Source organism: Zophobas morio, unplaced genomic scaffold (genome assembly GCF_036711695.1).
Source record: "Zophobas morio isolate AGI-343-1 ecotype UQ-CSIRO unplaced genomic scaffold, CSIRO_AGI_Zmor_V1 ptg000020l, whole genome shotgun sequence".
In the NCBI taxonomy this organism is placed as follows: domain Eukaryota; kingdom Metazoa; phylum Arthropoda; class Insecta; order Coleoptera; family Tenebrionidae; genus Zophobas; species Zophobas morio.
Genome location: NW_026972125.1, coordinates 648,213 through 672,439, shown reverse-complemented (window position 1 = coordinate 672,439; position 24,227 = coordinate 648,213). Strand labels below are relative to the sequence as shown.

The 24,227-nt window shown below is 31.6% G+C and overlaps 1 protein-coding gene across 1 annotated transcript; it reads left to right on the top strand.

Moving 5' to 3' along the window:
* Positions 1 to 3,551: 3,551 nt before the first annotated feature.
* Positions 3,552 to 23,036, top strand: LOC135131258 (poly [ADP-ribose] polymerase-like). The gene is made up of 10 exons (XM_064058919.1): positions 3,552 to 3,770; positions 3,866 to 4,007; positions 4,055 to 4,224; positions 4,273 to 4,460; positions 4,510 to 4,717; positions 4,768 to 5,060; positions 5,116 to 5,431; positions 21,319 to 22,116; positions 22,166 to 22,663; positions 22,716 to 23,036. Exons 1-10 carry the CDS (start codon positions 3,663 to 3,665, stop codon positions 22,965 to 22,967), a joined length of 2,973 nt encoding a protein of 990 aa, XP_063914989.1. The 5' UTR covers positions 3,552 to 3,662; the 3' UTR covers positions 22,968 to 23,036.
* The last annotated feature ends 1,191 nt before the right edge of the window (positions 23,037 to 24,227 follow it).

The window sequence follows — 24,227 nt, the reverse complement described above, 5'->3', positions numbered from 1 at the left end:
AAAGTCAAAATTTAAGAAAAAAATAAAAAATTCCGTTGTTTTGGCGATTCTGGAACATGTTAAGAATTTTCAAAGAAATGAAGCTGAAAATTGCCTCTGGAGGTTAAAATCTAAAAACAAATTCCTGGAATTTTCGACAACGGTCAAAAAATGTTGGAAATTTCGTACTGAAAATTTGAATATTGGAAAAGTTGCCTAAAAATGCACAAAATTTCTGAACGATGGATCAAGACGAACAGAATCAAAAACATTGTGGGTTGATGACCTGGGATTAAAATATTCCAAAAATTCACTTTCAAAGTCAAAATCTTAAAAGTCGGTAAATTCATTTAGCTATTCTAGAAAATTGTAGGAATTTTCAAAGAAATGAAGCTGAAAATATCTTATGGAGGTTAAAATCTAGGAAAGAAACCCAGTAATTTTCGAAAATAGTAAAAAAAGGTTGAAAATTTCGTAGCGAAAATTTGGATTTTGAAAAAGTTTTCCTGAAAATCCCCAAAAATTTCTGAACGATAGATCTCGACGAACTGAATCGAAACACAGTTGGTTGATGACCTAGAATTAAAATTTCGGAAAATAAAATTCCCCATTCAAAGTCAAAATTTAAGAAAAAAATAAAAAATTCCGTTCTTTTGGGGATTCTGGAAAATGTTAAGAATTTTCAAAGAAATGAAGCTGAACATTGCCTCTGGAGCTTAAAATCTAAAAACAAATTCCTGGAATTTTCGAAAATGGACAAAAAATGTTGGAAATTTCGTACTGAAAATTTGAATATTGGAAAAGTTGCCTAAAAATGCACAAAATTTCTGAACGATGGATCAAGACGAATAGAATCAAAAACATTGTGTTGATGACCTGGGATTAAGATATTTCAAAAATTCACTTTCAAAGTCAAAATTTTTGAAATAATCTTAAAAGTCGGTAAATTCATTTAGCTAATCTAGAAAATTGTAGGAATTTTCAAAGAAATGAAACTGAAAATATCTTATGGAGGTTAAAATCTAAGAAAGAAGCCCAGTCATTTTCGAAAATAGTAAAAAAAGGTTGAAAATTTCGTAGCGAAAATTTGGATTTTGAAAAAGTTTTCCTGAAAATCCCCAAAAATTTCTGAACGATAGATCTCGACGAACTGAATCGAAACACAGTTGGTTGATGACCTAGAATTAAGATTTCGGAAAATAAAATTCCAATTCAAAGTCAAAATTTAAGAAAAAAATAAAAAATTCCGTTCTTTTGGCGATTCTGGAAAATGTTAAGAATTTTCAAAGAAATGAAGCTGAAAATTGCCTCTGGAGGTTAAAATCTAAAAACGAATTCCTGGAATTTTCGAAAATGGACAAAAAATGTTGGAAATTTCGTACTGAAAATTTGAATATTGGAAAAGTTACCTAAAATGCACAAAATTTCTGAACAATGGATCAAGACGAACAGAATCAAAAACATTGTGGGTTGATGACCTGGGGTTAAGATATTCCAAAAATTTACTTTCAAAGTCAAAATTTTTGAAATAATCTTAAAAGTCGGTAAATTCATTTAGCTATTCTAGAAAATTGTAGGGCTTTTCAAAGAAATGAAGCTGAAAATATCTTATGGAGGTTAAAATCTAAGAAAGAAACCCAGTAATTTTCGAAAATAGTCAAAAACGGTTGAAAATTTCGTAGTGAAAATTTGGATTTTGAAAAAGTTTTCCTGAAAATCCCCAAAAATTTCTGAACGATAGATCTCGACGAACTGAATCGAAACACAGTTGGTTGATGACCTAGAATTAAAATTTCGGAAAATAAAATTCCCATTCAAAGTCAAAATTTAAAGAAAAAATAAAAAATTCCGTTCTTTTGGCGATTCTGGAAAATGTTAAGAATTTTCAAAGAAATGAAGCTGAACATTGCCCCTGGAGGTTAAAATCTAAAAACAAATTTCTGGAATTTTCGAAAATGGTCAAAAAATGTTGGAAATTTCGTACTGAAAATTTGAATATTGGAAAAGTTGCCTAAAAATGCACAAAATTTCTGAACGATGGATCAAGACGAACAGAATCAAAAACATTGTGGGTTGATGACCTGGGATTAAGATATTCCAAAAATTCACTTTCAAAGTCAAAATTTTTGAATTAATCTTAAAAGTCGGTAAATTCATTTAGCTAATCTAGAAAATTGTAGGAATTTTCAAAGAAATGAAGCTGAAAATATCTTATGGAGGTTAAAATCTAAGAAAGAAACCCAGTAATTTTCGAAAATAGTCAAAAACGGTTAAAAATTTCGAAGTGAAAATTTGGATTTTGAAAGTTTTCCTGAAAATCCCCAAAAATTTCTGAACGATAGATCTCGACGAACTGAATCGAAACACAGTTGGTTGATGACCTAGAATTAAAATTTCGGAAAATAAAATTCCCCATTCAAAGTCAAAATTTAAGAAAAAAATAAAAAATTCCGTTCTTTTGGCGATTCTGGAAAATGTTAAGAATTTTCAAAGAAATGAAGCTGAAAATTGCCTGTGGAGGTTAAAATCTAAAAACAAATTCCTGGAATTTTCGAAAATGGTCAAAAATTGTTGGAAATTTCGTACTGAAATTTGAATATTGGAAAAGTTGCCTAAAAATGCACAAAATTTCTAAACGATGGATCAAGACGAACAGAATCAAAAACATTGTGGGTTGATGACCTGGGATTAAGATATTCTAAAAATTCACTTTCAAAGACAAATTTTTTGAAATAATTTTAAAAGTCGGTAAATTCATTTAGCTATTCTAGAAAATTTTAGGAATTTTCAAAGAAATGAAGCTGAAAATATCTTATGGAGGTTAAAATCTAAGAAAGAACCCCAGTCATTTTCGAACATAGTCAAAAAAGGTTGAAAATTTCGTAGGGAAATTTGGATTTTGAAAAAGTTTTCCTGAAAATCCCCAAACATTTCTGAACGATAGATCTCGACGAACTGAATCGAAACACAGTTGGTTGATGACCTAGAATTAAAATTTCGGAAAATAAAATTCCCATTCAAAGTCAAAATTTAAAGAAAAAATAAAAAATTCCGTTCTTTTGGCGATTCTGGAAAATGTTAAGAATTTTCAAAGAAATGAAGCTGAAAATTGCCTCTGGAGGTTAAAATCTAAATACAAATTCCTGGAATTTTCGAAAATGGTCAAAAAATGTTGGAAATTTCGTACTGAAAATTTGAATATTGGAAAAGTTGCGTAAAAATGCACAAAATTTCTGAACGATGGATCAAGACGAACGAATTTTTCAATTTTTCGAATTTTTCTGGATTTATCGAGATTTGGATTTTTCGATATTTTGATTGTCAATTTCTCAATTTATAAATTGTTCAATTTTTAACTTTTCGATTTTCGATTTTCGCCAATTTTGGTTTCTCAATTGTTCGACTTTTCGACTCCACGATTTCTTGATCTTTTGATTTTTCGATTTCTCAGTTTCGATTTTTTAAATTTGGGAGTTCCGAATTCTCGATCATGGCAAGGTCATTATTAACGGCCCCCTCTGTACCACAAACGGTTTCAATTTTTAGTATCTTTGGTGGCGTGTGGTTGGTAACTTGAGTATTTTCCCGGCATTGCGTGTATTGGCGGTTGTTGGTGGTTTTATTGAAGAAAATCGCGCTATTTGTTGCATTAAAGCAAGAATTGGGGGTTGAAGAGGGTCAAAATGGACTTCCCTTACCGTGCAGAATATGCGAAAAGTGGACGTTCAAGTTGTCGGGGGTGTAAATCGACAATTGGGCAAGGAACACTCCGGCTTGCCGTCATGGTCCAGGTAACGATTGTTGTAAATAATGAAATCGTTTGTTTTGTGTTATGATTGCGTAACATGGTGTAAATCACCCCTATTTTTGTTTATTTATACTTCAGTCACCAGTTTTCGACGGCAAAACCCCTAACTGGTACCACCACATGTGTTTCTTCAGTAAACAGCGCCCCAAATCCGTCGACGACATACAGCACTTTGAAGCCCTACGACTAGAAGACCAAAAAAAAATCAAAGACAAAATAGGTACTAACCCCTTAGTGTGTCCACATAACCTACAATAAATTTCACAGGCTCAGGAGGGGCAGCTGTAATTGTACCAGACACCAAAGCCAAAGGCAAAAAACGAGACGCCACTGCGGTTGCGGCGAAAAAGGCGGCCCTTAAGGACTTCAAAATCGAGTACGCCAAGTCCGGTAGGGCCACGTGTAGGGGGTGTGAGCAGAAAATACTAAAAGACGAGGTAACAAAAATTGCGCAGTTACGTCGATTTGTACAACGAGTTTTGCAGGTGAGAATTTCAAAAAAAGATTTCGAGACTGAAGTAGGCATGAAGTATGGGGGCCAAGACATGTGGCACCATCTTTCCTGTTTTGCGAAATTGCGGTCAGAACTGGGTTATTTTGAGTCCGCGGAGGCCTTGCCTGGGTTTAAATTACTGAATAAAGCTGACCAGGCGGACGCTAAGAAAGAATTGCCGTAAATAATCGCGCAGTTGTGTTTTTTGTGTTTTGATGGAGGTTTGTAGGCCAATCAAGCAAGAGGAGGTTCCTGTTAAAAAATTGAAAAGCGAAAATTCAGGTGATGAGTTTACAGAGAAAGAGTCAAAGTTGTACTCTGAACAGAACAAAATTATGTATAAGTATAGGGATCAGCTGGAGAAGAATTTAACTAAGAACGAGTTGACGGAATTGCTGCAATACAACGACCAAGACGTTCCTGCTGGTCAAGATAGGGTCAGTGTTTGGCGTGGTTTGATTTTAAATAATGTGTGTGTTTTTCGTAGATCTTGGATAGGCTGGCGGATGTTATGACTTTCGGGGCTCTCCTTCCATGCAAAGAATGCACAAACGGGCAGTTTGTTTTTGAAAAGTTTGGCTATAGGTGTCGCGGACATTTGACAGAATTCACCACTTGTAACACACTTGTGGTACAACCAGAGAGAACACCCTTCCAAGTCCCGTCAAATCTCGCCAAAGAGTATCCGTTTTTGAAAAAATATAAATTTGTGGCGAGAGATCGGGTGGTGAAAAAGGCGCCGCCGTCTCTGGAGGTGAAAAAAGAGGAGGAAAACGGGCAGTAAGTTTAAGTCTGAGTATGTTTCAAACAGTCTAATTTTTTTTTTTTTTTTCAGACCAAAAGTGGCTAGGCAAGCACCAGCGCTCTACAATATGGAGTTTGTGATTTTGGGCCAGCCCAAGCGCTCTAAAGAGGAGTTGAAGAAGCAGATCGCTAAATTGGGGGGTAAAGTGACCACTAAGATCAGTGGGACGGTGATGGCGGTGTTTGCGTCGGAAGCCGACGTTGAAAAAATGGGGGCCCGGATGCAGACTGTTCAGGATAATCAAGTTCATGTCGTTCCGGAGGAGTTTGTGGATGAAGCGCCGCAGCACGTCGGGAAAATTCCGGAGTTGGTGGTCGCGAAGTCGATTTGTGATTGGGGTTCAGATGTGAGTAGTCAAATTAAAGTTTTTTTTTTTTGTGCAACTTTATTTATTTATATCTAGTTGAAATCGATCTAGAATTTTTGGCGAATTTTTATTTTTAGAATCAGCTCGTCAAGATCTCTATCTGTGATTTTTTGTGAATTTTTAGACGATTTTTCCAAAAGCTCAATTTTTCAATGAAATTTTTGACTTTTTTTGAGTGTTTTCGAAAATTATCCGACGAGATTTCTTTTGTTGTTTTGTTTTCAACCTCGGCCTCCTGGAGTTATTTTCGGCTTCATTTCTTTGAAAATTTTTAAGCTTTCCCCAAAAATCCCCAAAATAATGTGTCAATTGTTTGAATTTTCAGTATACTTTCAAATATTTCAAAAATCTTGGTCCAGGTCATCAACACGCTGTTTTTCGATTCAAGCCGTCAAAATTTATATACGTGATTTTTTTGTGAATTTTTAGACAACTTTTCCAAAACCCCACATTTTTATTGAAATTTTTACTTTTTTGGCATCCCCGAAAATTGTGCAATTTTTAGAATGTTTCCCCAAAATTTGACTTTCAAACCGATTTTTCAAAAATCCAGTTTTTGGTTTGGTCCGGGATCATTAACACCCTATATTTTTCGATTCAACTCGTCAAGATGAATATCCGTGAATTTTTTGTAAATTTTTGGCCAATTTTTTTCAAAAGCTCAGTTTTTGGTTTGGTCCGGGATCATTAACACCCTATATTTTTCGATTCAACTCGTCAAGATGAATATCCGTGAATTTTTTGTAAATTTTTGGCCAATTTTTTTCAAAAGCTCAACTTTTTAATGAATTTTTTGCCTTTTTTCAACATTTTCCTAAATTACCTAAAGAAATTGTCAATTTTTAGAATTTTCAAAAAATTTACTTTCAAACCGATTATATTTTGAAAATGTTGAACCTCAATGATCAACACCGAATTTTTTTCAAATCAGCTGATCGAAATCTCCATCCGTGTTTTTTCTCCAGTATTTTGGGCAGCCTTTCCAAAAGTTCATTTTTCAATGAAATTTTTGATTTTTTTCAAGCATGAAGTTATTTTCGACTTCATTTCTTTGAAAATTCCTCAAAATCACTAAAATGAAACGTGACAATTTATCAAATTTTCAAAATATTTGACTTTCAACCCGAGTATTTAAAAAATCTTGTTTCTGAATCATCAATACGCAAAATTTTTCATTTCAGGTTGTCAAGATCTACATCCGTGATTTTTTTGTGGATTTTTCGGCAATTTTTCTAAAAGTTTAATTTTTCAATGAAATTTTTGACTTTTTTGACTTTTTTCGAGTAGTTTCGTTGGTAGATTTCGACCTCCTGAAGTTATTTTTGGCTTCATTTCTTCAAAAATTCCCACTCTTACAAGACTCTAAAACAAAATGTGTTAATTTTTAGAATTTTCAAGAAATTTGACTTTCAACAATATTTCGAAAATCTTAATCCGCGACCAAAAACACACATTTTTACTTTTTCATCAGCTTGTCGAGATCTGTATCCGTAATTTTTTGTGGATTTTTAGGCAACTTCTCCGAAACTTTTCAATGAAATTTTTGATTTTTCGAACATCTTCGAAAATTACCCAGCGGGATTTTTCGTAAATTTCGATTTCATGAAATTATTTTTTGGGTACATTTTTTACAAAATTCTTGGTTTTTCCCCAAAATACTGTGACAACTTTTAGAATTTTGGGCCGAAATCATGTTTTTTGTTTCAGCTCGTTTTTTTTTGTGGACTTTTAGGCAACTTTTCCAAAAGCTCGATTTTTTATTGAAATTTTTGACTTTTCGAGCATCTTCGAAAATTACCTGACGAATTTTTTTTGTATATTTCGACCTTCCGAAGTAATTTTCGGCTTCATTTCTTCGAAAATTCCCATTCTTACTAGAACTCTAAAATAAAATGTGGCAATTTTTAGAATTTTCAAGAAATTTGACTTTCAACAAAATATTTCGAAAATCTTGATGCGCGACGAAAAAACACATTTTTACTTTTTCACATCAGCTTATCGAGATCTATATCCGTGATTTTTTTGTGGATTTTTAACCAACTTCCAAAAGCTCAACTTTTCATTGACATTTTTGACTTGGGCATCTTGGAAAATGAAGGTGTTTTTATTAACTTCGTTTTTTTGAAAATTCCTAGTTTTTTTGTGAAGAAAATGCAATATGGCAATTTTTAGAATTTCTCCCCAAAATTTGAAAATTTGAGTTTCAACCTGAATTTTCAAAAATCGTGGTCTGGGATCTGCAACACCCTATATGTATTTTTCGATCCAACTTGTTAAGATCTATATCGGCGTGTTTTTTTTTGTAATTTCTTAGGCAATTTTTCCAAAAGCTCAAGTTAATGAAATTTTTGACTTTTTTTTAGCGTTTTCGAAAATTACCCAACGAGATTTTTTTGTAGATTTCGACCTCGTGAAATTATTATCGGTTCCATTTCTTTGAAAATTTAAAGTTTTTTCTCAGATTCGTCAAAATGAAGTATAGCAATTTTTAGAATTTTTCCAAATATTTGACTTTCAAACCGAATATTTAAAAAATCTTGGTCCAGAATCATCAATACCCTAAATTATTCGATTCGGCTATCCGTGATTTTTTTGAGAATTTTTAAGCAATTTTTCCAAAAGCTCAACTTTTCAATGAAATATTTGACTTTGAGCATTTTCGAAAATTACCCAGATTTTTTTGTAAATTTCGACCTCATGGCTTCATTTTTTTGAAAATTTTTAAAATTTTTCCCCAAAATTTGAGTTTCAAGTCGAATTTTCAAAAATCGTGGTTCGAGAACAACACCCTATATTTTTCGATTCAGCTCGTCAAGGTCTGTTTGCGATTTTTGTTTTCAATTTTTAGGATTTTTTTCCAGAAGCAAAATTTTTCAATGAATTTTTGGACTTTTTGAGTATTTGCGAAAATTAGCCAAAGAGATTTTTTTGTAGATTTCGAGCTTTCATTTCTTTGAAAATTGCTAGTTTTTTTTTCAATATCGTGAAGAAAATGAAATATGGCAAATTTTAGAATTTTGCCCCAAAATTAGATTTTCACACTGAATTTTCAAAAATCGTGGTCCGAGATCATCAACCCTATATTTTTCGATTCAGCTCGTCAGGATCTATATCCGTGAATTTTTAGCCAATTTTTCCAAAAGCTCAACTTTTCAATGGAATTTTTACTTTTTTTGTAGTTATTATCGGCTTCATTTCTTCGAAAATTCCTAGTGTTTTCTCAAATTCGCCGAAATGAAATATTACAATTTTGAGAATTTTATATTTAAAAAGTAGTTCGGGATTATGAAGACCCTATATTTTTCAAATCAGCTCATCAAGATCTATACACATACGTGATTTTTTTGAGGATTTTTAGTCACTTTTTTCAAAAGTTCAACTTTTCATTGAAATTTTTAACTTTTTTTTAACATTTTAGAAAATTACCCAACGACATTTTTTCGTATATCGACCTCATGAAATTATTATCGGCTTCATTTCTTTGAAAATTCCTAGTTTTTTCCCAGAATCGTGAAAATATGTCAATTTTTAGAATTCTTCCCCAAAATTTGACTTTCAACTCGAATTTTCAAAAATCGTGATTGGAGATCAACACCCTATATTTTTCGATGCAGCTGGTCAAGGTCTATATCCGCGATTTTTTATTGTCATTTTTTAGGATTTTTTTTTTTTCATATCTTTGAAAATTGCTAGTTTTTTTTTTTTATTCAAAATCGTGAAGAAAATGAAAGATGGTAATTTTTAGATTTTTGCCCCAAAATTTAACTTTCACGCTGAATTTTCAAAAATCGTGGTCCGGGATCATCAACACCCTAAAATTTTTGATTCAGCTACCAATATATATATAATTTTTGAGCATCCTCGAAAATTACTGAACAATTTTTTTTTGTAGATTTCGACCTCATGAAATTATTATCGATCCCATTTCTTTGAAAGTTTCTAGTTTTTTCTCAGATTCGTCAAAATGAAATTTCGCAGTTTTTAGAATTTTTCCAAAATTTTGACTTTCAAACCGAATATTTAAAAAAAAATCTTGGTCCGCGATCATCAAGACCTTATATTTTTCGATTCATGTCGTCAAGATCTATACATGTGTTTTTTTTTTTTGTGAATTTTTGGGCAATTTTCAAAAGCTCAGTTTTTGACTTTTTTGAGTATTTTCGAAAATTACCAAACGAATTTTTTTTTTTGTTCGTTTCGAGCTCTAAAATTATTATCGGCTTCATTTCTTCGAAAGTTTTATTTTTTCCAGAATCTCCAAAAGAAACTGTGCCAACTTTTAGAATTTTCAAGAAATTTGACTTTCAACAAAATATTTCGAAGATCCTAATCCGCGACCAAAAACACACATTTTACTTTTTCATCAGTTTATCGAGATCTATATCCGTGATTTTTTGAGGATTTTTAGGCAACTTTTCCGAAGCTTTTCAATGACATTTTTTATTTTTCGAACATCTTCGAAAATTACCCAGCGGGATTTTTCGTAAATTTCGATTTCATGAAATTATTTTTTGGGTACATTTTTTCCAACATCCTTGGTTTTTCCCCAAAATAATATGACAACTTTTAGAATTTTCAAAATATTTGATTTATTTCAAAAACCTTGGACCGAAATGATGTTTTTAGGCAACTTTTCCAAAAGCTCGATTTTTCAATGAAATTTTTGACTTTTCGAGCATCTTCGAAAATTACCAAAGGATTTTTTGTTCTATATTTCGACCTTCCGAAGTAATTTTCGGCTTCATTTCTTCGAAAATTCCCATTCTTACCAGAATGTCCAAAATAAAATGTGTCAATTTTTAGAATTTTCAAGAAATTTGACTTTCAACAAAATGTTTGTTTTGTGATTTTTTTTGTCCATTTTTAACCAACTTCCAAAAGCTCAACTTTTCATTGACATTTTTGACTTTGGCATCTTGGAAAATTACCTAACGAGATTCTTTTGTAGATTTCGACCTTGTGAAATTATCATTTCTTTGAAAATTTCAGGTTTTATCTCAGATTCGTCAAAATTTAATACGGCAATTTTTAGAATTTTTCCAAAAACTTGACTTTCAAACCGAATATGTCAAAATATTGGTCCAGGGTCATCAACACCCTATCTTTTTCGATTCAAGATCTATATCCGTGTTTTTTTTTTGTGTGTATCTTTAGACAATTTTTTCCAAAAGCCAACTTTTCAATGAAATTTTTGACTTTTTGAGTATTTTCGAAAATTACCCAATGAGATTTTTTGTAGATTTCGCTCTCTTGAAGTTGTTATCAACTTCATTTCTTTGAAAATTGCCCTTTTTTTTCCTAAAGTCGCGAAGGAAATGAAATATGGCAATTTTGAGAATTTTTCCAAAAATTTGACTTTCACACCAAATATTGCAAAATATATTTTTTAATTTAGATCATCAAGATCTATATCCGTGATTTTTTTGAGAATGTTTAAGCAATTTTTCCAGTAGTTCAACTTTTCAATTAAATATTTGATTTTTTTGAGTATTTTAAAATACCAAATGAGATTTTTTTGTAGATTTCGAGCTCATGTAATTATTGTCGGCTTCATTTCTTCGAAAATTCCTAGTGTTTTCTCAAATTGGTCAAAATGAAATATGGCAATTTTTAGAATTTTTCCAAAAATTTGACTTCCAAACCGAATATTTCAAAAATCCTGGCCCGGGATTATCAAGACCCTATATTTTTCGAATCAGCTCGTCAAGATCTATACATATACGTGATTTTTTTGTGAATTTTTAATCAATTTTTTCAAAAATTCAACTTTTCATTGAAAATTTTGAGTTTTTTTGAGCATTTTCGAAAATTACCCAGCGAGATTTTTTTTGTAGATTTCGACCTTATGAAATTATCGGCTCCATTTCTTTGAAAATTCCTAGTTTTAGTTTCCTAGTGGCCATGTGGCAATTTTTAGGATTTTCAAAAAATTTACTTTCAAACCGAATATTTTGAAAATCTTGAACATCGATTTTTTTTTCAAATCAGCGGATCGAAATCTACACCCGTGTTTTTTCCCCAGTATTTTGGACAACCTTGCCAAAAGTTCATTTTTCAATTAAATTTTTAATTTTTTTCGAGTAGTTTCGTTTGTAGATTTCGACCTCCTGAAGTTATTTTTGGCTTCATTTCTTCAAAAATTTCTAGTGTTTTCTCAAACTTTTTCAAGTATCTCCAAAATAGAATGTGCCAATTTTTAGAATTAGCAAAAAATTTGACTTTCAACCGAATATTTCGAAAATTCTAATCCTTGAGCATAAACACATATTTTTTTACATCGACACGTCCAGATTTTTTGCGGATTTTTAGACAACTTTTCCAAAAACTAAATTTTTCAGTGAAATTTTTGTTTTTTGGAGTATCTTTAAAAATTACCAAAGGAAATTTGTTTTTAGATTTCGACCTCATTAAGTTATTTTCGGATTCTTTTTTTGAAAATTTTTAGCCTTTCCCAAAAATTTACAAAATCAAATGTTTTCAGAATTTTCAAAATATTTGCTTTCAAACCGAATATTTCAAAAATCTTGGTTCGGGATTATTAACGCTATTTTTCTTTCGATTCGCGATTTTTTTGTGAATTTTTAAGCAACTTTTCAATGAAATTTTGTACTGTTTCGAACATCTTCGATTTTCGTAGATTTTGATCTCTTGAAGTTATTTCATTTTTTCGAAAATTCCGACTCTTTAAAGAATCTCCAAATTAAAATGTGTGAATTTTTATAATTTTCAAAATTTTGACATTCAACCAAATACATATTTCGAAAATCTCAATCCGCGACTATAAACACACGTTTTTACTTTTTCACATCAGATCATCGAGATTTGCATTCATGATTTTTTTGTGAATTTTTAGTCAATTTTTTCAAAAGCTCAACTTTTCAATGAAAATTTTGACTTTTTTTGAGCATTTTCGAAAATTACCGAACGAGATTTGTGTAGATTTCGACGTCCTGAAATTATTATCAGCTTCATTAAGTTTTTTCTCAGATTCGTGAAAATGAAATATGGCAATTTTAGTATTTTTCCAAAAAAAATTGATTTTCAAACCAAATGTTTAAAAAATCTTGGTTCGGAATCATCAAGACCCTATATTTTTCGATTCAGCCCGTCAAAATCTATATCCGTGTTTTTTTGTGCATTTTTAGGCAATTTTTTTCCAAAAGCTCAACTTTTAAATGAAGTTTTTGACTCTTTTTAGCATTTTCGAAAAATATCGGAAATTTTTTTTCTCACATTCGTCAAAATGAAATATGAGAATTTTTCCAAAAAATTTTTATTCAAACCGAAAAAAAAAATCTTGGTCAGAAATCATCAACATGCTATATTTTTCGATTCAGTTCGTCCAGGTTTTTTTTGTGGATTTTTCGGCAACTTTTCCAAAAGCTCAATTTTTTAATGAAATTTTTGACTTTTCGGGCATCTTTAGAAATTACTTAACAAGATTTTTTTTGTAGATGTGTCAATGTTTAGAATATTCAAGAAATTTGACTTTCAACAAAATATTTCGAAAATCTTGATCCGCGACCAAAAACACATTTTTAGTTTTTCACATCAGCGTGATTTTTTTTTGTCAATTTTTAACCAACTTCCAAAAGCTCAACTTTTCATTGACATTTTTGACTTGGGCATCTTGGAAAATTAACGAGATTTTTTTGTAGACTTGGGCCTCATGAAGTTTTTTATTAACTTCGTTTTTTTGAAAATTCCTAGTTTTTTTGTGAAGAAAATACAATGTGGCAATTTTTAGAATATGTCTCCAAAATTTGAGTTTCAACCTGAATTTTCAAAAATCGTGGTCCGGGATCCGCAACACCCTATATTTTTCGATTCAACTCGTCAAGATCTACATCCGAGAATTTTTTTTTTTGTGATTTTTTTAGGCAATTTTTCCAAAAGCTCAATTTATTAATGAAATTTTTGACTTGTTTTAGCATTTTCGAAAATTACCTAACGACATTTATTTTCGGTTTCATTTTTTTGAAAATTCTTAGCCTTTCCCTTAAATCTCTAAAATGAAATGTGGAAATTTTCCGAATTTTCATAATACATATTTTACTTTCAAAACGAATATTTCAAATAAAAAGTTCTGGATCATCAATATGCAAAGTTTTTCTATTCAGGTCGTCAAGATGTACATTCGTGATTTTTTGTGGAATTTTAGGCAATTTTTTCAATGTCTCAATTTTTCAGTGAAATTTTTGACTTTTTCTATCTTTTCAAAAATTACCAAACGACATTTTTTCGTAGATTTCGACTTCCCGAAGTTATTTTCAGCTTCATTTCTTTGAAAATTTCTAAGTTTTCGCCAAAAATCTCCAAAATAATGTGTCAATTTTTTTAATTTTCAATATACTTTCAAATATTTGAAAAATCTTGCTCCGGGTCATCAACACGGTATTTTTTTCGATTCATCCCGTCAAAATTTATATACGTAATTTTTTTGTGAATTTTTAGACAACTTTTCCAAAACCCCACATTTTTATTGAAATTTTTTACATTTTTGAGCATCCTCGAAAATTACTGAACAAATTTTTTTTGTAGATTTCGACCTCATGATATTATTATCGATCCCATTTCTTTGAAAGTTTCTAATTTTTTCTCAGTTTCGTCAAAATGAAATTTGCCAATTTTGAGAATTTTTCCAAAAATTTGTCTTTCAAACCGAATATTTAAAAAAATCTTGGTCGGCGATCATCAAGACCTTATATTTTTCGATTCATGTCGTCAAGATCTATACATATGTGATTTTTGTTTTTCTGAATTTTTGGGCAATTTTTCAAAAGCTCAACTTTTCATTGGAATTTTCGAGTGTTTTCGAAAATTACCAAACGATTTTTTTTTTTGTTCATTTCGACCTCATAAAATTATTATCGGCTTCATTTCTTCGAAAATTCTGTCTTTTTCCAGAGTCGCCAACATAAATTGTAAATTTTTACAATTTTCAAAACCGAATATTTTGAAAATCTTGAACCTCAATGATCAACACCGAATTTTTTTCAAATCAATGATCAAGGTCTACATCCGAGTTTTTACTCAGTATTTTGGGCAACCTTTACAAAAGTTCATTTTTCAATGAAATTTTTGATTTTCTTCGAGTGTCTTCGAACCTAACGAGATTTTTTTGTAGATTTTGACTTCGGCCTTATCAAGTTATTTTCGGCTTCATTTCTTTGAAAATTCCCTAAAATCGCTAAAATGAAATGTGACAATTTTCAAAATATTTGACTTTCTACCCGAGTATTTCAAAAATCTTGGTTCTGGATCATCAGTATGCCAAGTTTTTCTATTCAGGTCGTCAAGATGTACATTCGTGATTTTTTTGTGGAATTTTAGGCAATTTTTTCAATGTCTCAATTTTTCAATGAAATTTTTGACTTTTTCTATCATTTTCAAAAATTACCAAACTAGATTTTTTCGTAGATTTCGACTTCCCGAAGTTATTTTCAGCTTCATTTCTTTGAAAATTTCTAAGTTTTCCCCAAAAATCTCCAAAATAATGTGTCAGTTTTTTTAATTTTCAATATACTTTCAAATATTTCAAAAATCTTGCTCCGGGTCATCAACACGGTATTTTTTTCGATTCAGCCCGTCAAAATTTATATACGTAATTTTTTTGTGAATTTTTAGACAACTTTTTCAAAACCCCACGTTTTTATTGAAATTTTTTACTTTTTTGAGCATCCTCGAAAATTACTGAACAATTTTTTTTTGTAGATTTCGACCTCATGATATTATTATCGATCCCATTTCTTTGAAAGTTTCTAGATTTTTCTCAGATTCGTCAAAATGAAATTTCGCAGTTTTTAGAATTTTTCCAAAATTTTGACTTTCAAACCGAATATTTAAAAAAATCTTGGTCCGCGATCATCAAGACCCTGTAGTTTTCGATTCATGTCGTCAAGATCTATACATGTATGTGATATTTTTTTTGTGAATTTTTGGGCAATTTTTCAAAAGCTCAAGTTTTCATTGAAATTTTCGAGTATTTTCGAAAATTACCAAACGATTTTTTTTTTTTTTTTTGTTCATTTCGACCTCATAAAATTATTATCGGCTGCATTTCTTCGAAAATTGTTATTTTTTCCAGAATCTCCAAAAGAAAATGTGTCAACTTTATCATTTTCAAGAAATTTAACTTTCAGCCCAATATGTCGAAAATCTTAACCCACGGTCATAAAGAGGCTTTTCTCCACATCAACTCGTCGAAATCTATATCCGTGATTTTTTGTGGGATTCAAAGCTACTTTTCCAAAAGAATTAGGAAATTGCTCTCTTATGAAATTTTTTACTTTCTTCAAACATCTTCAAAACTTACTTACGATTTTATTTTTTTGTGTGTAAGTTTCGACCTGAAGTTATTTTCGGCTTTATTTCTTTGAAAATTTCCCAAAATCGCTAAAATGAGATGTGGCAATTTTTCCAAATTTTCAAAATATTTGACTTTCAACCGGAGTATTTAAAAAATCTTGGTTCTAGGTCATCAATACGCAAAGTTTTTCATTTCAGGTCGCCAAGATCTACATCCGTGATTTTTTTGTGGATTTTTCGGCAATTTTTCTAAAAGTTTAATTTTTCAATGAAATTTTTGACTTTTTTCGAGTAGTTTCGTTGGTAGATTTCGACCTCCTGAAGTTATTTTTGGCTTCATTTCTTCAAAAATTCCCACTCTTACAAGACTCTAAAACAAAATGTGTTAATTTTTAGAATTTTCAAGAAATTTGACTTTCAACAATATTTCGAAAATCTTAATCCGCGACCAAAAACACACATTTTTACTTTTTCATCAGCCCGTCAAAATCTACATATACGTAATTTTTTGTGAATTTTTAGACAATTTTTTCAAAAGCTCAACTTTTCGTTAAAATTTTTTGTTAAATTACCGAGCGAGATTTTTTTTTTAGATTTCGACCTCATGAAATTATTATCGGCTTCATTTCTTTGAAAATTCCTAGTTTTTTTTGGAATCGTGAAAATGAAATACGGCAGTTTTTTTCAAGTTTTCAAAAATTTGATTTTCAAACCGAATATTTCAAAAATCTTGGTCCAAAATCATCAATACCCTATATTTTTCGATTTAACTTGTCAATATCTATATCCGCAATTTTTTGTTATTTTTTTTTTTAGGCAATTTTTCCAAAAGCTCAACTTTTCAATGAAATTTTTGACTTTTTGTGGCTATTTTCGAAAATGAACCAACAAGATTTTTTTGTAGATTTCAACCTCATAAAATTATTATCGCCTTCATTTCTTTGAAAATTCCTAGTTTTTTCTCAGATTCGTCAAAATGAAATATGGCAATTTTTAGAATTTTTCCAAAAATTTGACTTTCAAACCGAATTTTTCAAAAATCTTGGTCCAGGATCATCGACACTATATTTTTCAATTCAGTTCGTCGAGATCTATATCCGTGTTTTTTTTTTGTGCATTTTTAGACCATTTTTTCCAAAAGCTCAACTTTTCAATGAAAATTTTTACTTTTTTTGAGCATCTTTGAAAATTACCTCACGATATTTTTTGTAGATTTCGCCCTCATGAAATTATTATCGGCTTCATTTTTTTGAAAACCCGTGGTTTTTTCTCAGATTCGTCCAAATGAAAAATGGCAATGTTTAGAATTTTTCCAAAAATTTGACTTTCAAATCGAATATTTCCAAAATCTTGATCCGAGATAATCAACGCCCTATATTTTTCGATTCAGCTTGTCAAGATCTATATCCGTGATTTTTTTTTTGTGAATTTTTAGGCAATTTTTCCAAAAGCTCAACTTTTTGAAATTTTTGAGTTTTTTATTAGCATGTTCGAAAAATACCTAACAAGATTTTTTTGTAATTTTTTTTGGCTCCATTTTTTTGAAAATTACTAGTTTTTTTTCACATTCGTGAAAATGAAATTGGCAATTTTTAGAATTTTTCCAAAAAATTGACATTCAAACCGAATATTTCAAAAATTTTGGTCATCATCAAAACCCTCTATTTTTCAATTCAGCTCATATTCGTGATTTTTTTGTGAATTTTTTGGCTTTTTTTTTCAAAAGCTCAACTTTTCATAGAAATTTTTTAATTTTGTTGAGCATCTTCGAAAATTACCAAACGATATTTTTTTTTTTCGTAAATTTTGACTTCATGAAGTTATTTTCATCTTCATTTCTTCGAAAATTCTTACACCTCCAGAATTTCCAAAATAAAATGTGTCAATTTTTTAAATTTTCAAAAAATTTTAACTTTCAACCAAATATTTCCAACATCTTAATCTGTGACCATAAACACGCAATTTTATTTTTTCACATCATATTGAGATTTTCTGTGATTTTTAGAAACTTTTGCAAAAGTTCAAATGAAATTTTAGATTTTTACCCAACGAAATTCTTTTGTAGATTCCGACTTCATTTCTTTGGAAATTTCTTATCTTTCTCAAAATTTCTGAAATAATGTGTCAGTTTTTATAATTTGTAAAACATTTTACTTTCAAACCGAAAATTTCAAAAATCTTATCCGATATCATCAACACGCCATGTTTTTTGATTCAGTTCGTCAAGATCTATATCCAGGTTTTTTTTTGTGGATTTTTGGGCAACTTTTCCAAGAGCTCAATTTTTCAATGAAATTTTTGACTTTTCGGGCATCTTCACAAACTACTTAACGAGATTTTTTTGAGATTTCGACCTTCCGACGTAATTTTCGGATTCATTTCTCCGAAAATTCCCATTCTTACCAGAATCTCCAAAATAAAATTAGTCAATTTTTACAATTTTCAAGAAATTTGACTTTCAATCAAAAATTTCGAAACTCTTAATCCACGACAATAAACACACATTTTTACTTTTTCACATCAGCTCATCAAAATTTTTAGGCAACTTTCAAAAGCTCAGCTTTTCTTTCATTGAAATTTTGGACTTTGTTGAGGATCTTCGAAAATCACTGAACATGATTTATTTGTAGATTTCGACCTCTTAAAATTATTATCGGCTTCATTTCTTTGAAAATTCCTAGTTTTTTCTCAGATTCGTCAAAATGATATATGGCAATTTTTAAAATTTTTCCAAAAATTTGAGTTTCAAACCGAATATTTAAAAAATCTTGCTCTGAGATCATCAACACTATTTTTCGATTCAGCTCCTCAAAATTTATATTTGTGATTTTTTTGTGAATTTTTAGACAACTTTCCAAAGCCCAAATTTTCAATGAAGTTTTTTACGTTTTTCGAACATTTCGAAAAAATCGAGATTTTTCATAAATTTCGACTTCATGAAGTTATTTTTGGCTACAATTTTTCGAATATTCTTAGCCTTTCCCCAAAATAAGATGGCAATTTTTAGGATTTTCAAAATATTTCATTTGCAAGCCGAATATTTGAAAAATCTTAGTCCGAAATCATCAACTGCTATGTTTTTCGATTCAATACGTCAACATCTATATCCAGATTTTTTTTCTGGACTTTTAGACAATTTTTTCTAAAGCTCAATTTTTCAATTAAATTACCGAACATTTTTTTGTAGATTTCGACCTTCCTAAGTAATTCTCTAATTCATTTAGCTCAACTTTTCAGTGAAATTTTTTTACTTTTTTGAGCATCTTCGAAAATTACCGAACGATATTTTATGTTAATGCTTTTTATTAAGTTAGAAGCTTATTTTTGTATATTTCTTACTAGCAGGTGCCATTACGATACTTCTTACTGACCGAAATATTAATACATCCTTCTTTGACCCAGCATATACTTAAGGGAATAAGAGGTTTAATTTTACTTGTTGTTTTTATGGGTAGATTGTTGGGGTGAATTATGTTTCCTTTTCCTTATGTTATTATTTTACCTTTTTATATAAAGTTAATAGCTTTAATTGTAGATTTTGACCTCATGAAATTATTGTCTTCATTTCTTTGAAAATTCCTAGTTTTTTTCTCAGATTCGTCAAAATGAAACCTGGCAATTTTTAGGATTTTTCCAAAACTTTGACTTTCAAACCGAATATTTAAAAAATCTTGGTCCAGGATCATCAACACCCTATATTTTTCGATATAGCTAGCGATTTTTTTGTGAATTTTTACTCAATTTTTTCCAAAAGCTCAACTTTTCAATGAAATTTTTAACTTTTTTCGAACATTTTCGAAATAACCCAACGAGATTTTTCGTAAATTTCGACTTCATGGGGTTATTTTTGGCAACGTTTTGTCAAAAATTCTTAGCCTTTCCCAAAAATAATATGGCAAATTTTAGAATTTTCCCAAAAATTTGACTTTCAAACCGAGTATTTCATAAATCGTGTTCCAGGATCATCAACACCTTATATTTTTCGATTCAGCTCATCAAGGTCTATATCCGTGATTATTTTTTGTGAATTTTTAGACAATTTTTCTAAAAGCTCAACTTTTCATTGAAATTTTTGAGGTTTTTTTTTGAGCTCATGAAGTTATTATCGACTTCATTTCTCTGAAAATTGCTAGTTTTTTTTTTCCAAAATCGTGAAGAAAATGAAATATGGATATTTTTAGAATTGTGCCTCAAAAGTTGACTTTCACACTGAATTTTCAAAAATCGTGGTCCGGGATCATCGACACCCTATATTTTTCGATTTCACCTCGTAAAGATCTATATCCGTGATTTTTTTTTTTTAATTTCTAGTTAATTTTTCCAAAAGCTCCACTTTTCAATGAAATTTTTACTTTTTTTGAGCATCTTCAAAAATTACCTAACATTTTTTTGTAGATTTCGACTTCATGAAATTATTACCGGTTCCATTTTTTCGAAAATTCCTAGTATTTTCTCAAATTCGTCGAAATGAAATATGGCAATTTTGAGCATTTTTCCAAAAATTTGACTTTTAAACCAAATATTTCAAAAATCTTGGTTCAGGATCATAACATCCAATATTTTTCGATTCACTTCCTCAATTTAATCTGTTTTTTTTTTTTGTGAGTTTTTAGACAATTTTTTCCAAAAGCTCAATTCCAATGAAATTTTTCTCTTTTATTTTTGGCATTTTCGAAAATTATCAAACAGTTTTTGTAGATTTCGACCTCGTGAAATTATTATCGGCTTCATTTCTTTGAAAATTCCTAATTTTTTCCCAGAATCGTGAAAATGAAATACGGCAATTTTTTTAGTTTCCAAAAATTTTTGGTCCAAAATCATCAACACCTTAAATTTTTCGATTCAGCTCATCAAATCTATATTCGTGATTTTTTAGTGAATTTTTAAGGAATTTTTCCAAAAGTTCAACTTTTCAATGAAATTTTTGACTTTTTGAGTATTTTCGAAAATTACCCAAACGAGATTTTTTTGTAGATTTCGAGCTTATGAAGTTATTATCGACTTCATTTCTTTCAAAATTGGTAGGTTTTTTTTTTCTCAAAATCGTGAAGAAAGTGAAATATTGCAATTTTGAGAATTTTTCTAAAATTTGACTTTTGAACCAAATATTTCAAAAAACTTGGTTCAGGATCATGACATCCAATATTTTTCGATTCACCTTGTGAAAATCTATTTCCGTTTTATTTATTTTTTTTAATGAGTTTTTAGTCAATTTTTTCCAAAAACTCAACGTTTCAATGAAATTTTTCCCTTTTTGAGCATTTTCGAAAATTATTACCAAATGAGATTTTTTTGTAGATTTCGACCTCATGAAGTTATAATCGACTTCATTTCTTTGAAAATTCCTAGTTTTTTGCCAGAATCGTGCAATGCAAATGAATAAAATTTGACTTCCAAATCGAATATTTCGAAAATCTTGATCCGCCACCATAAACACAATTTTTTCCAAATCAGCTCGCGACGTTTCATTTTTTCTCCTCAGTTCCATTTGAAACTATTTGTCACTAAATTTATCTACGACAAAAAAATTTTGAGACACCCGGTGTATATTTTTGCAGCCAAAAACCCGCCTGCCCCCCGAACCTTCCACCAGCAAATCCGGCAAATCGAAATCCGGCAGCATCTACACCAGCTCCATGCCCAGCAAGGTAAAACTAACCCTCAAAGGGGGAACCGCCGTCGATCCAGACTCCGGCCTCGAACACGAAGCCCACGTCTACACCCACAACTCCGACAAATACACAGTCGTGCTGAGCAAAACCGACATCCAATCCAAAAAGAACAGCTACTACAAACTACAACTCCTGAAATCCGACCGGGCGCAAAAATTCTGGGTGTTCAGGTCGTGGGGGCGCATCGGCACCACCATCGGCGGCAACAAACTAGAGAACTTCCACTCGCTGCATGACGCGAAAACCGCGTTCTGTCAGCTGTATGAAGAGAAAACCGGGAACATGTGGGAAGACCACCACAACTTCCAGAAAGTCCCGGGCCTGTTTTACCCCGTCGACGTGGACTACGGCGACGACGAGCAGGTGAAGTCGTTGGACATGACCGACTCGACATCTTTGTTACCAGTTCCTGTGCAAGATTTGATGAGGTTGATTTTCGATGTGAACGCTATGCAGAAGGTTATGTTGGAGTTTGAACTCGATACGGAGAAAATGCCGTTAGGGAAGTTGAGCAAGAAGCAAATCCAGAATGCTTATAGCGTTTTGACTGAGCTGCAGCAACTTGTTGATAACAATGGGGCTGAAAATAGAATCATTGATGCCACAAATAGGTTCTATACTTTTATACCGCACTCGTTCGGGATTGATGATCCTCCTGTATTACGTGACACAGAAGTCATTAAGGTGAGTGTAAAGTTACAACTTGTCTCTCTAGTGACGCGTTTATTGGTAGCAAAAAATCGACATGCTGGACAGCTTATTGGAGCTCGAAATCGCCTACAACTTGATGAAGTCCAGCGGTTCGGAGAAAAACGTCGACGGCTACTACAAGCAGCTCAATACCGAAATCGAGGTGTTGGATAAAGAGGCCGAGGAGTTCAGTCTCATTCAAGACTACGTCAAGAACACCCACGCCGAAACCCATAGTAGCTACACCCTCGACATTAAAGACGTCTTCACGGTCAAACGTCAAGGCGAAGAGAAACGGTTCAAACCGTTCAAGAAGCTCCACAACCACAAGTTGTTGTGGCACGGCTCTCGAACTACCAACTTTGCGGGGATTTTGGCCCAGGGGCTGCGCATTGCGCCCCCGGAGGCACCCGTCACGGGTTACATGTTCGGGAAGGGTATTTATTTTGCGGATATGGTGTCGAAGTCGGCGAATTATTGCTGCACTGGACCCACCAATCCCACTGGTTTGTTACTGCTGTGCGATGTGGCCTTAGGAAATGTAAGTATAGTGGGCGTGGCTGTGACGTTGTATTGTGACTTTGGTTTCACAGATGTATGAAAGAACCCAAGCTGAGTATGTAGAGAAGTTACCCAAAGGTAAGCACAGTACTAAAGGTTTGGGGCGGACTGAACCAGATCCGAGTGCGGCGAAAAATCTCAACGGGGTTGAAGTGCCTCTGGGTAAAGGAGTGACCGACAATAACAAGGGTTCAGCTTTGCTGTATAATGAATACATTGTATACGATGTGGCACAGGTCAACGTCAAGTATTTGCTAAAAGTTGATTTTAAATACAAGTACTAAATATTTACTGCTATATTTTTGAAAGTTTTGATGTTTAAGCCATTTTTCAATAAAGTTATATTAATAAAATGTCGATTTCATTCTCGTACTCAGGACGGTGGGACGATAAATTCCGCCAGCTCGACTAGGAACCGCGCACCCCGCTTCCACCACGTGTTTCTGTGTTATTTAACCTCGGTTCCATTTAAATGTTCAATTTCTATGACTGATATTTAACTATGACTGAACAAGTGCTAAAGTTTCAAAAGAGCAATAAACAACATTTAAATTCGCCATATTGCACTTTTCTACGGTCTTTTTTCACAGTGGGGCAACGTTGGGTTAATTTAACTGCCGTAAATGAACTATTAGCAATCTTGTGTGAAGAATTAAGAAGTGTTATAATGTAACACTTGAGTATTGGCATCCAGAAACGTTATTCTAAGCGAGTTTTATGAAATCTCCTAGCAGTATTTATCTAAGCAAATTCCTGATTGTTAATCGTGTTAGAACTAGTTAACGATTAAACTCCTAACATGAACTGTGAATTTCCAAACAATGAATCAAATTTACACGTGTTAGCGTCGGTCAAAAATTCTGCGCGTGTGAAAACTGTGGCGGCGGCGTCGTTACGATTACCTAAAATTTCAAGCAGAACTACACACTACCCAAAAGCGCTAACGTGCACATGGTTGCCATGTTTAACGATTTTTTTATTGTTTTTTTTTCAGCGCGAAATTTTAATTCAAATTTGGTCACCACAGTAAAGTAACTAAATAAATAAAATAGCAAAAAATGGAGTGTCCCCAATCTTTCTTAAAGTTGATTCTTCAGGAATATTATTTTTGCAGTTTTTTTTTTCCAAAAATAGACGCAATGTTTTGTTAAGGTTCTTAAAGATCGAAGTCGAAAAATAGTGAGATTGAAATATTTGAAAGTCAAAAAAATCGAAAATGCCACAAATTGAAAGGTCAAAAATCCAAACGGGAACTTCGGATTGAAAAATCGAGAAATTGAAAATTTAAAAACCCAGAAAATCGAGATATGGAAAAGTTGAAAAATCGGAAAGTCGAAATATATCGAAAATCGCGATATAGAGAAGTCGAAAAATCAAGAAATTAAAATATCTGAAAATTCCAAAATCGAAAACACCAAAAATCAAAAGGTCGAAGAATTCAAAATTCCAAAAATTGATGTATTGAAAAATTGGAAAGTCGAAAAATCAAGATATCAAAATTCGAAAAGTCGTTAAACCGAATCGAAAAAAATTGGAGAATCGAG

Coding starts and splice junctions, on each gene's coding strand:
- LOC135131258 (XM_064058919.1), top strand. CDS start 3,663: ATGGACTTCCCTTACCGTGCAGAATATGCGAAAAGTGGACGTTCAAGT. Junction 4,718..4,767: donor TTCCTGCTGGTCAAGATAGG/GTCAGTGTTTGG, acceptor TGTTTTTCGTAG/ATCTTGGATAGGCTGGCGGA. Junction 5,061..5,115: donor AAAGAGGAGGAAAACGGGCA/GTAAGTTTAAGT, acceptor TTTTTTTTTCAG/ACCAAAAGTGGCTAGGCAAG.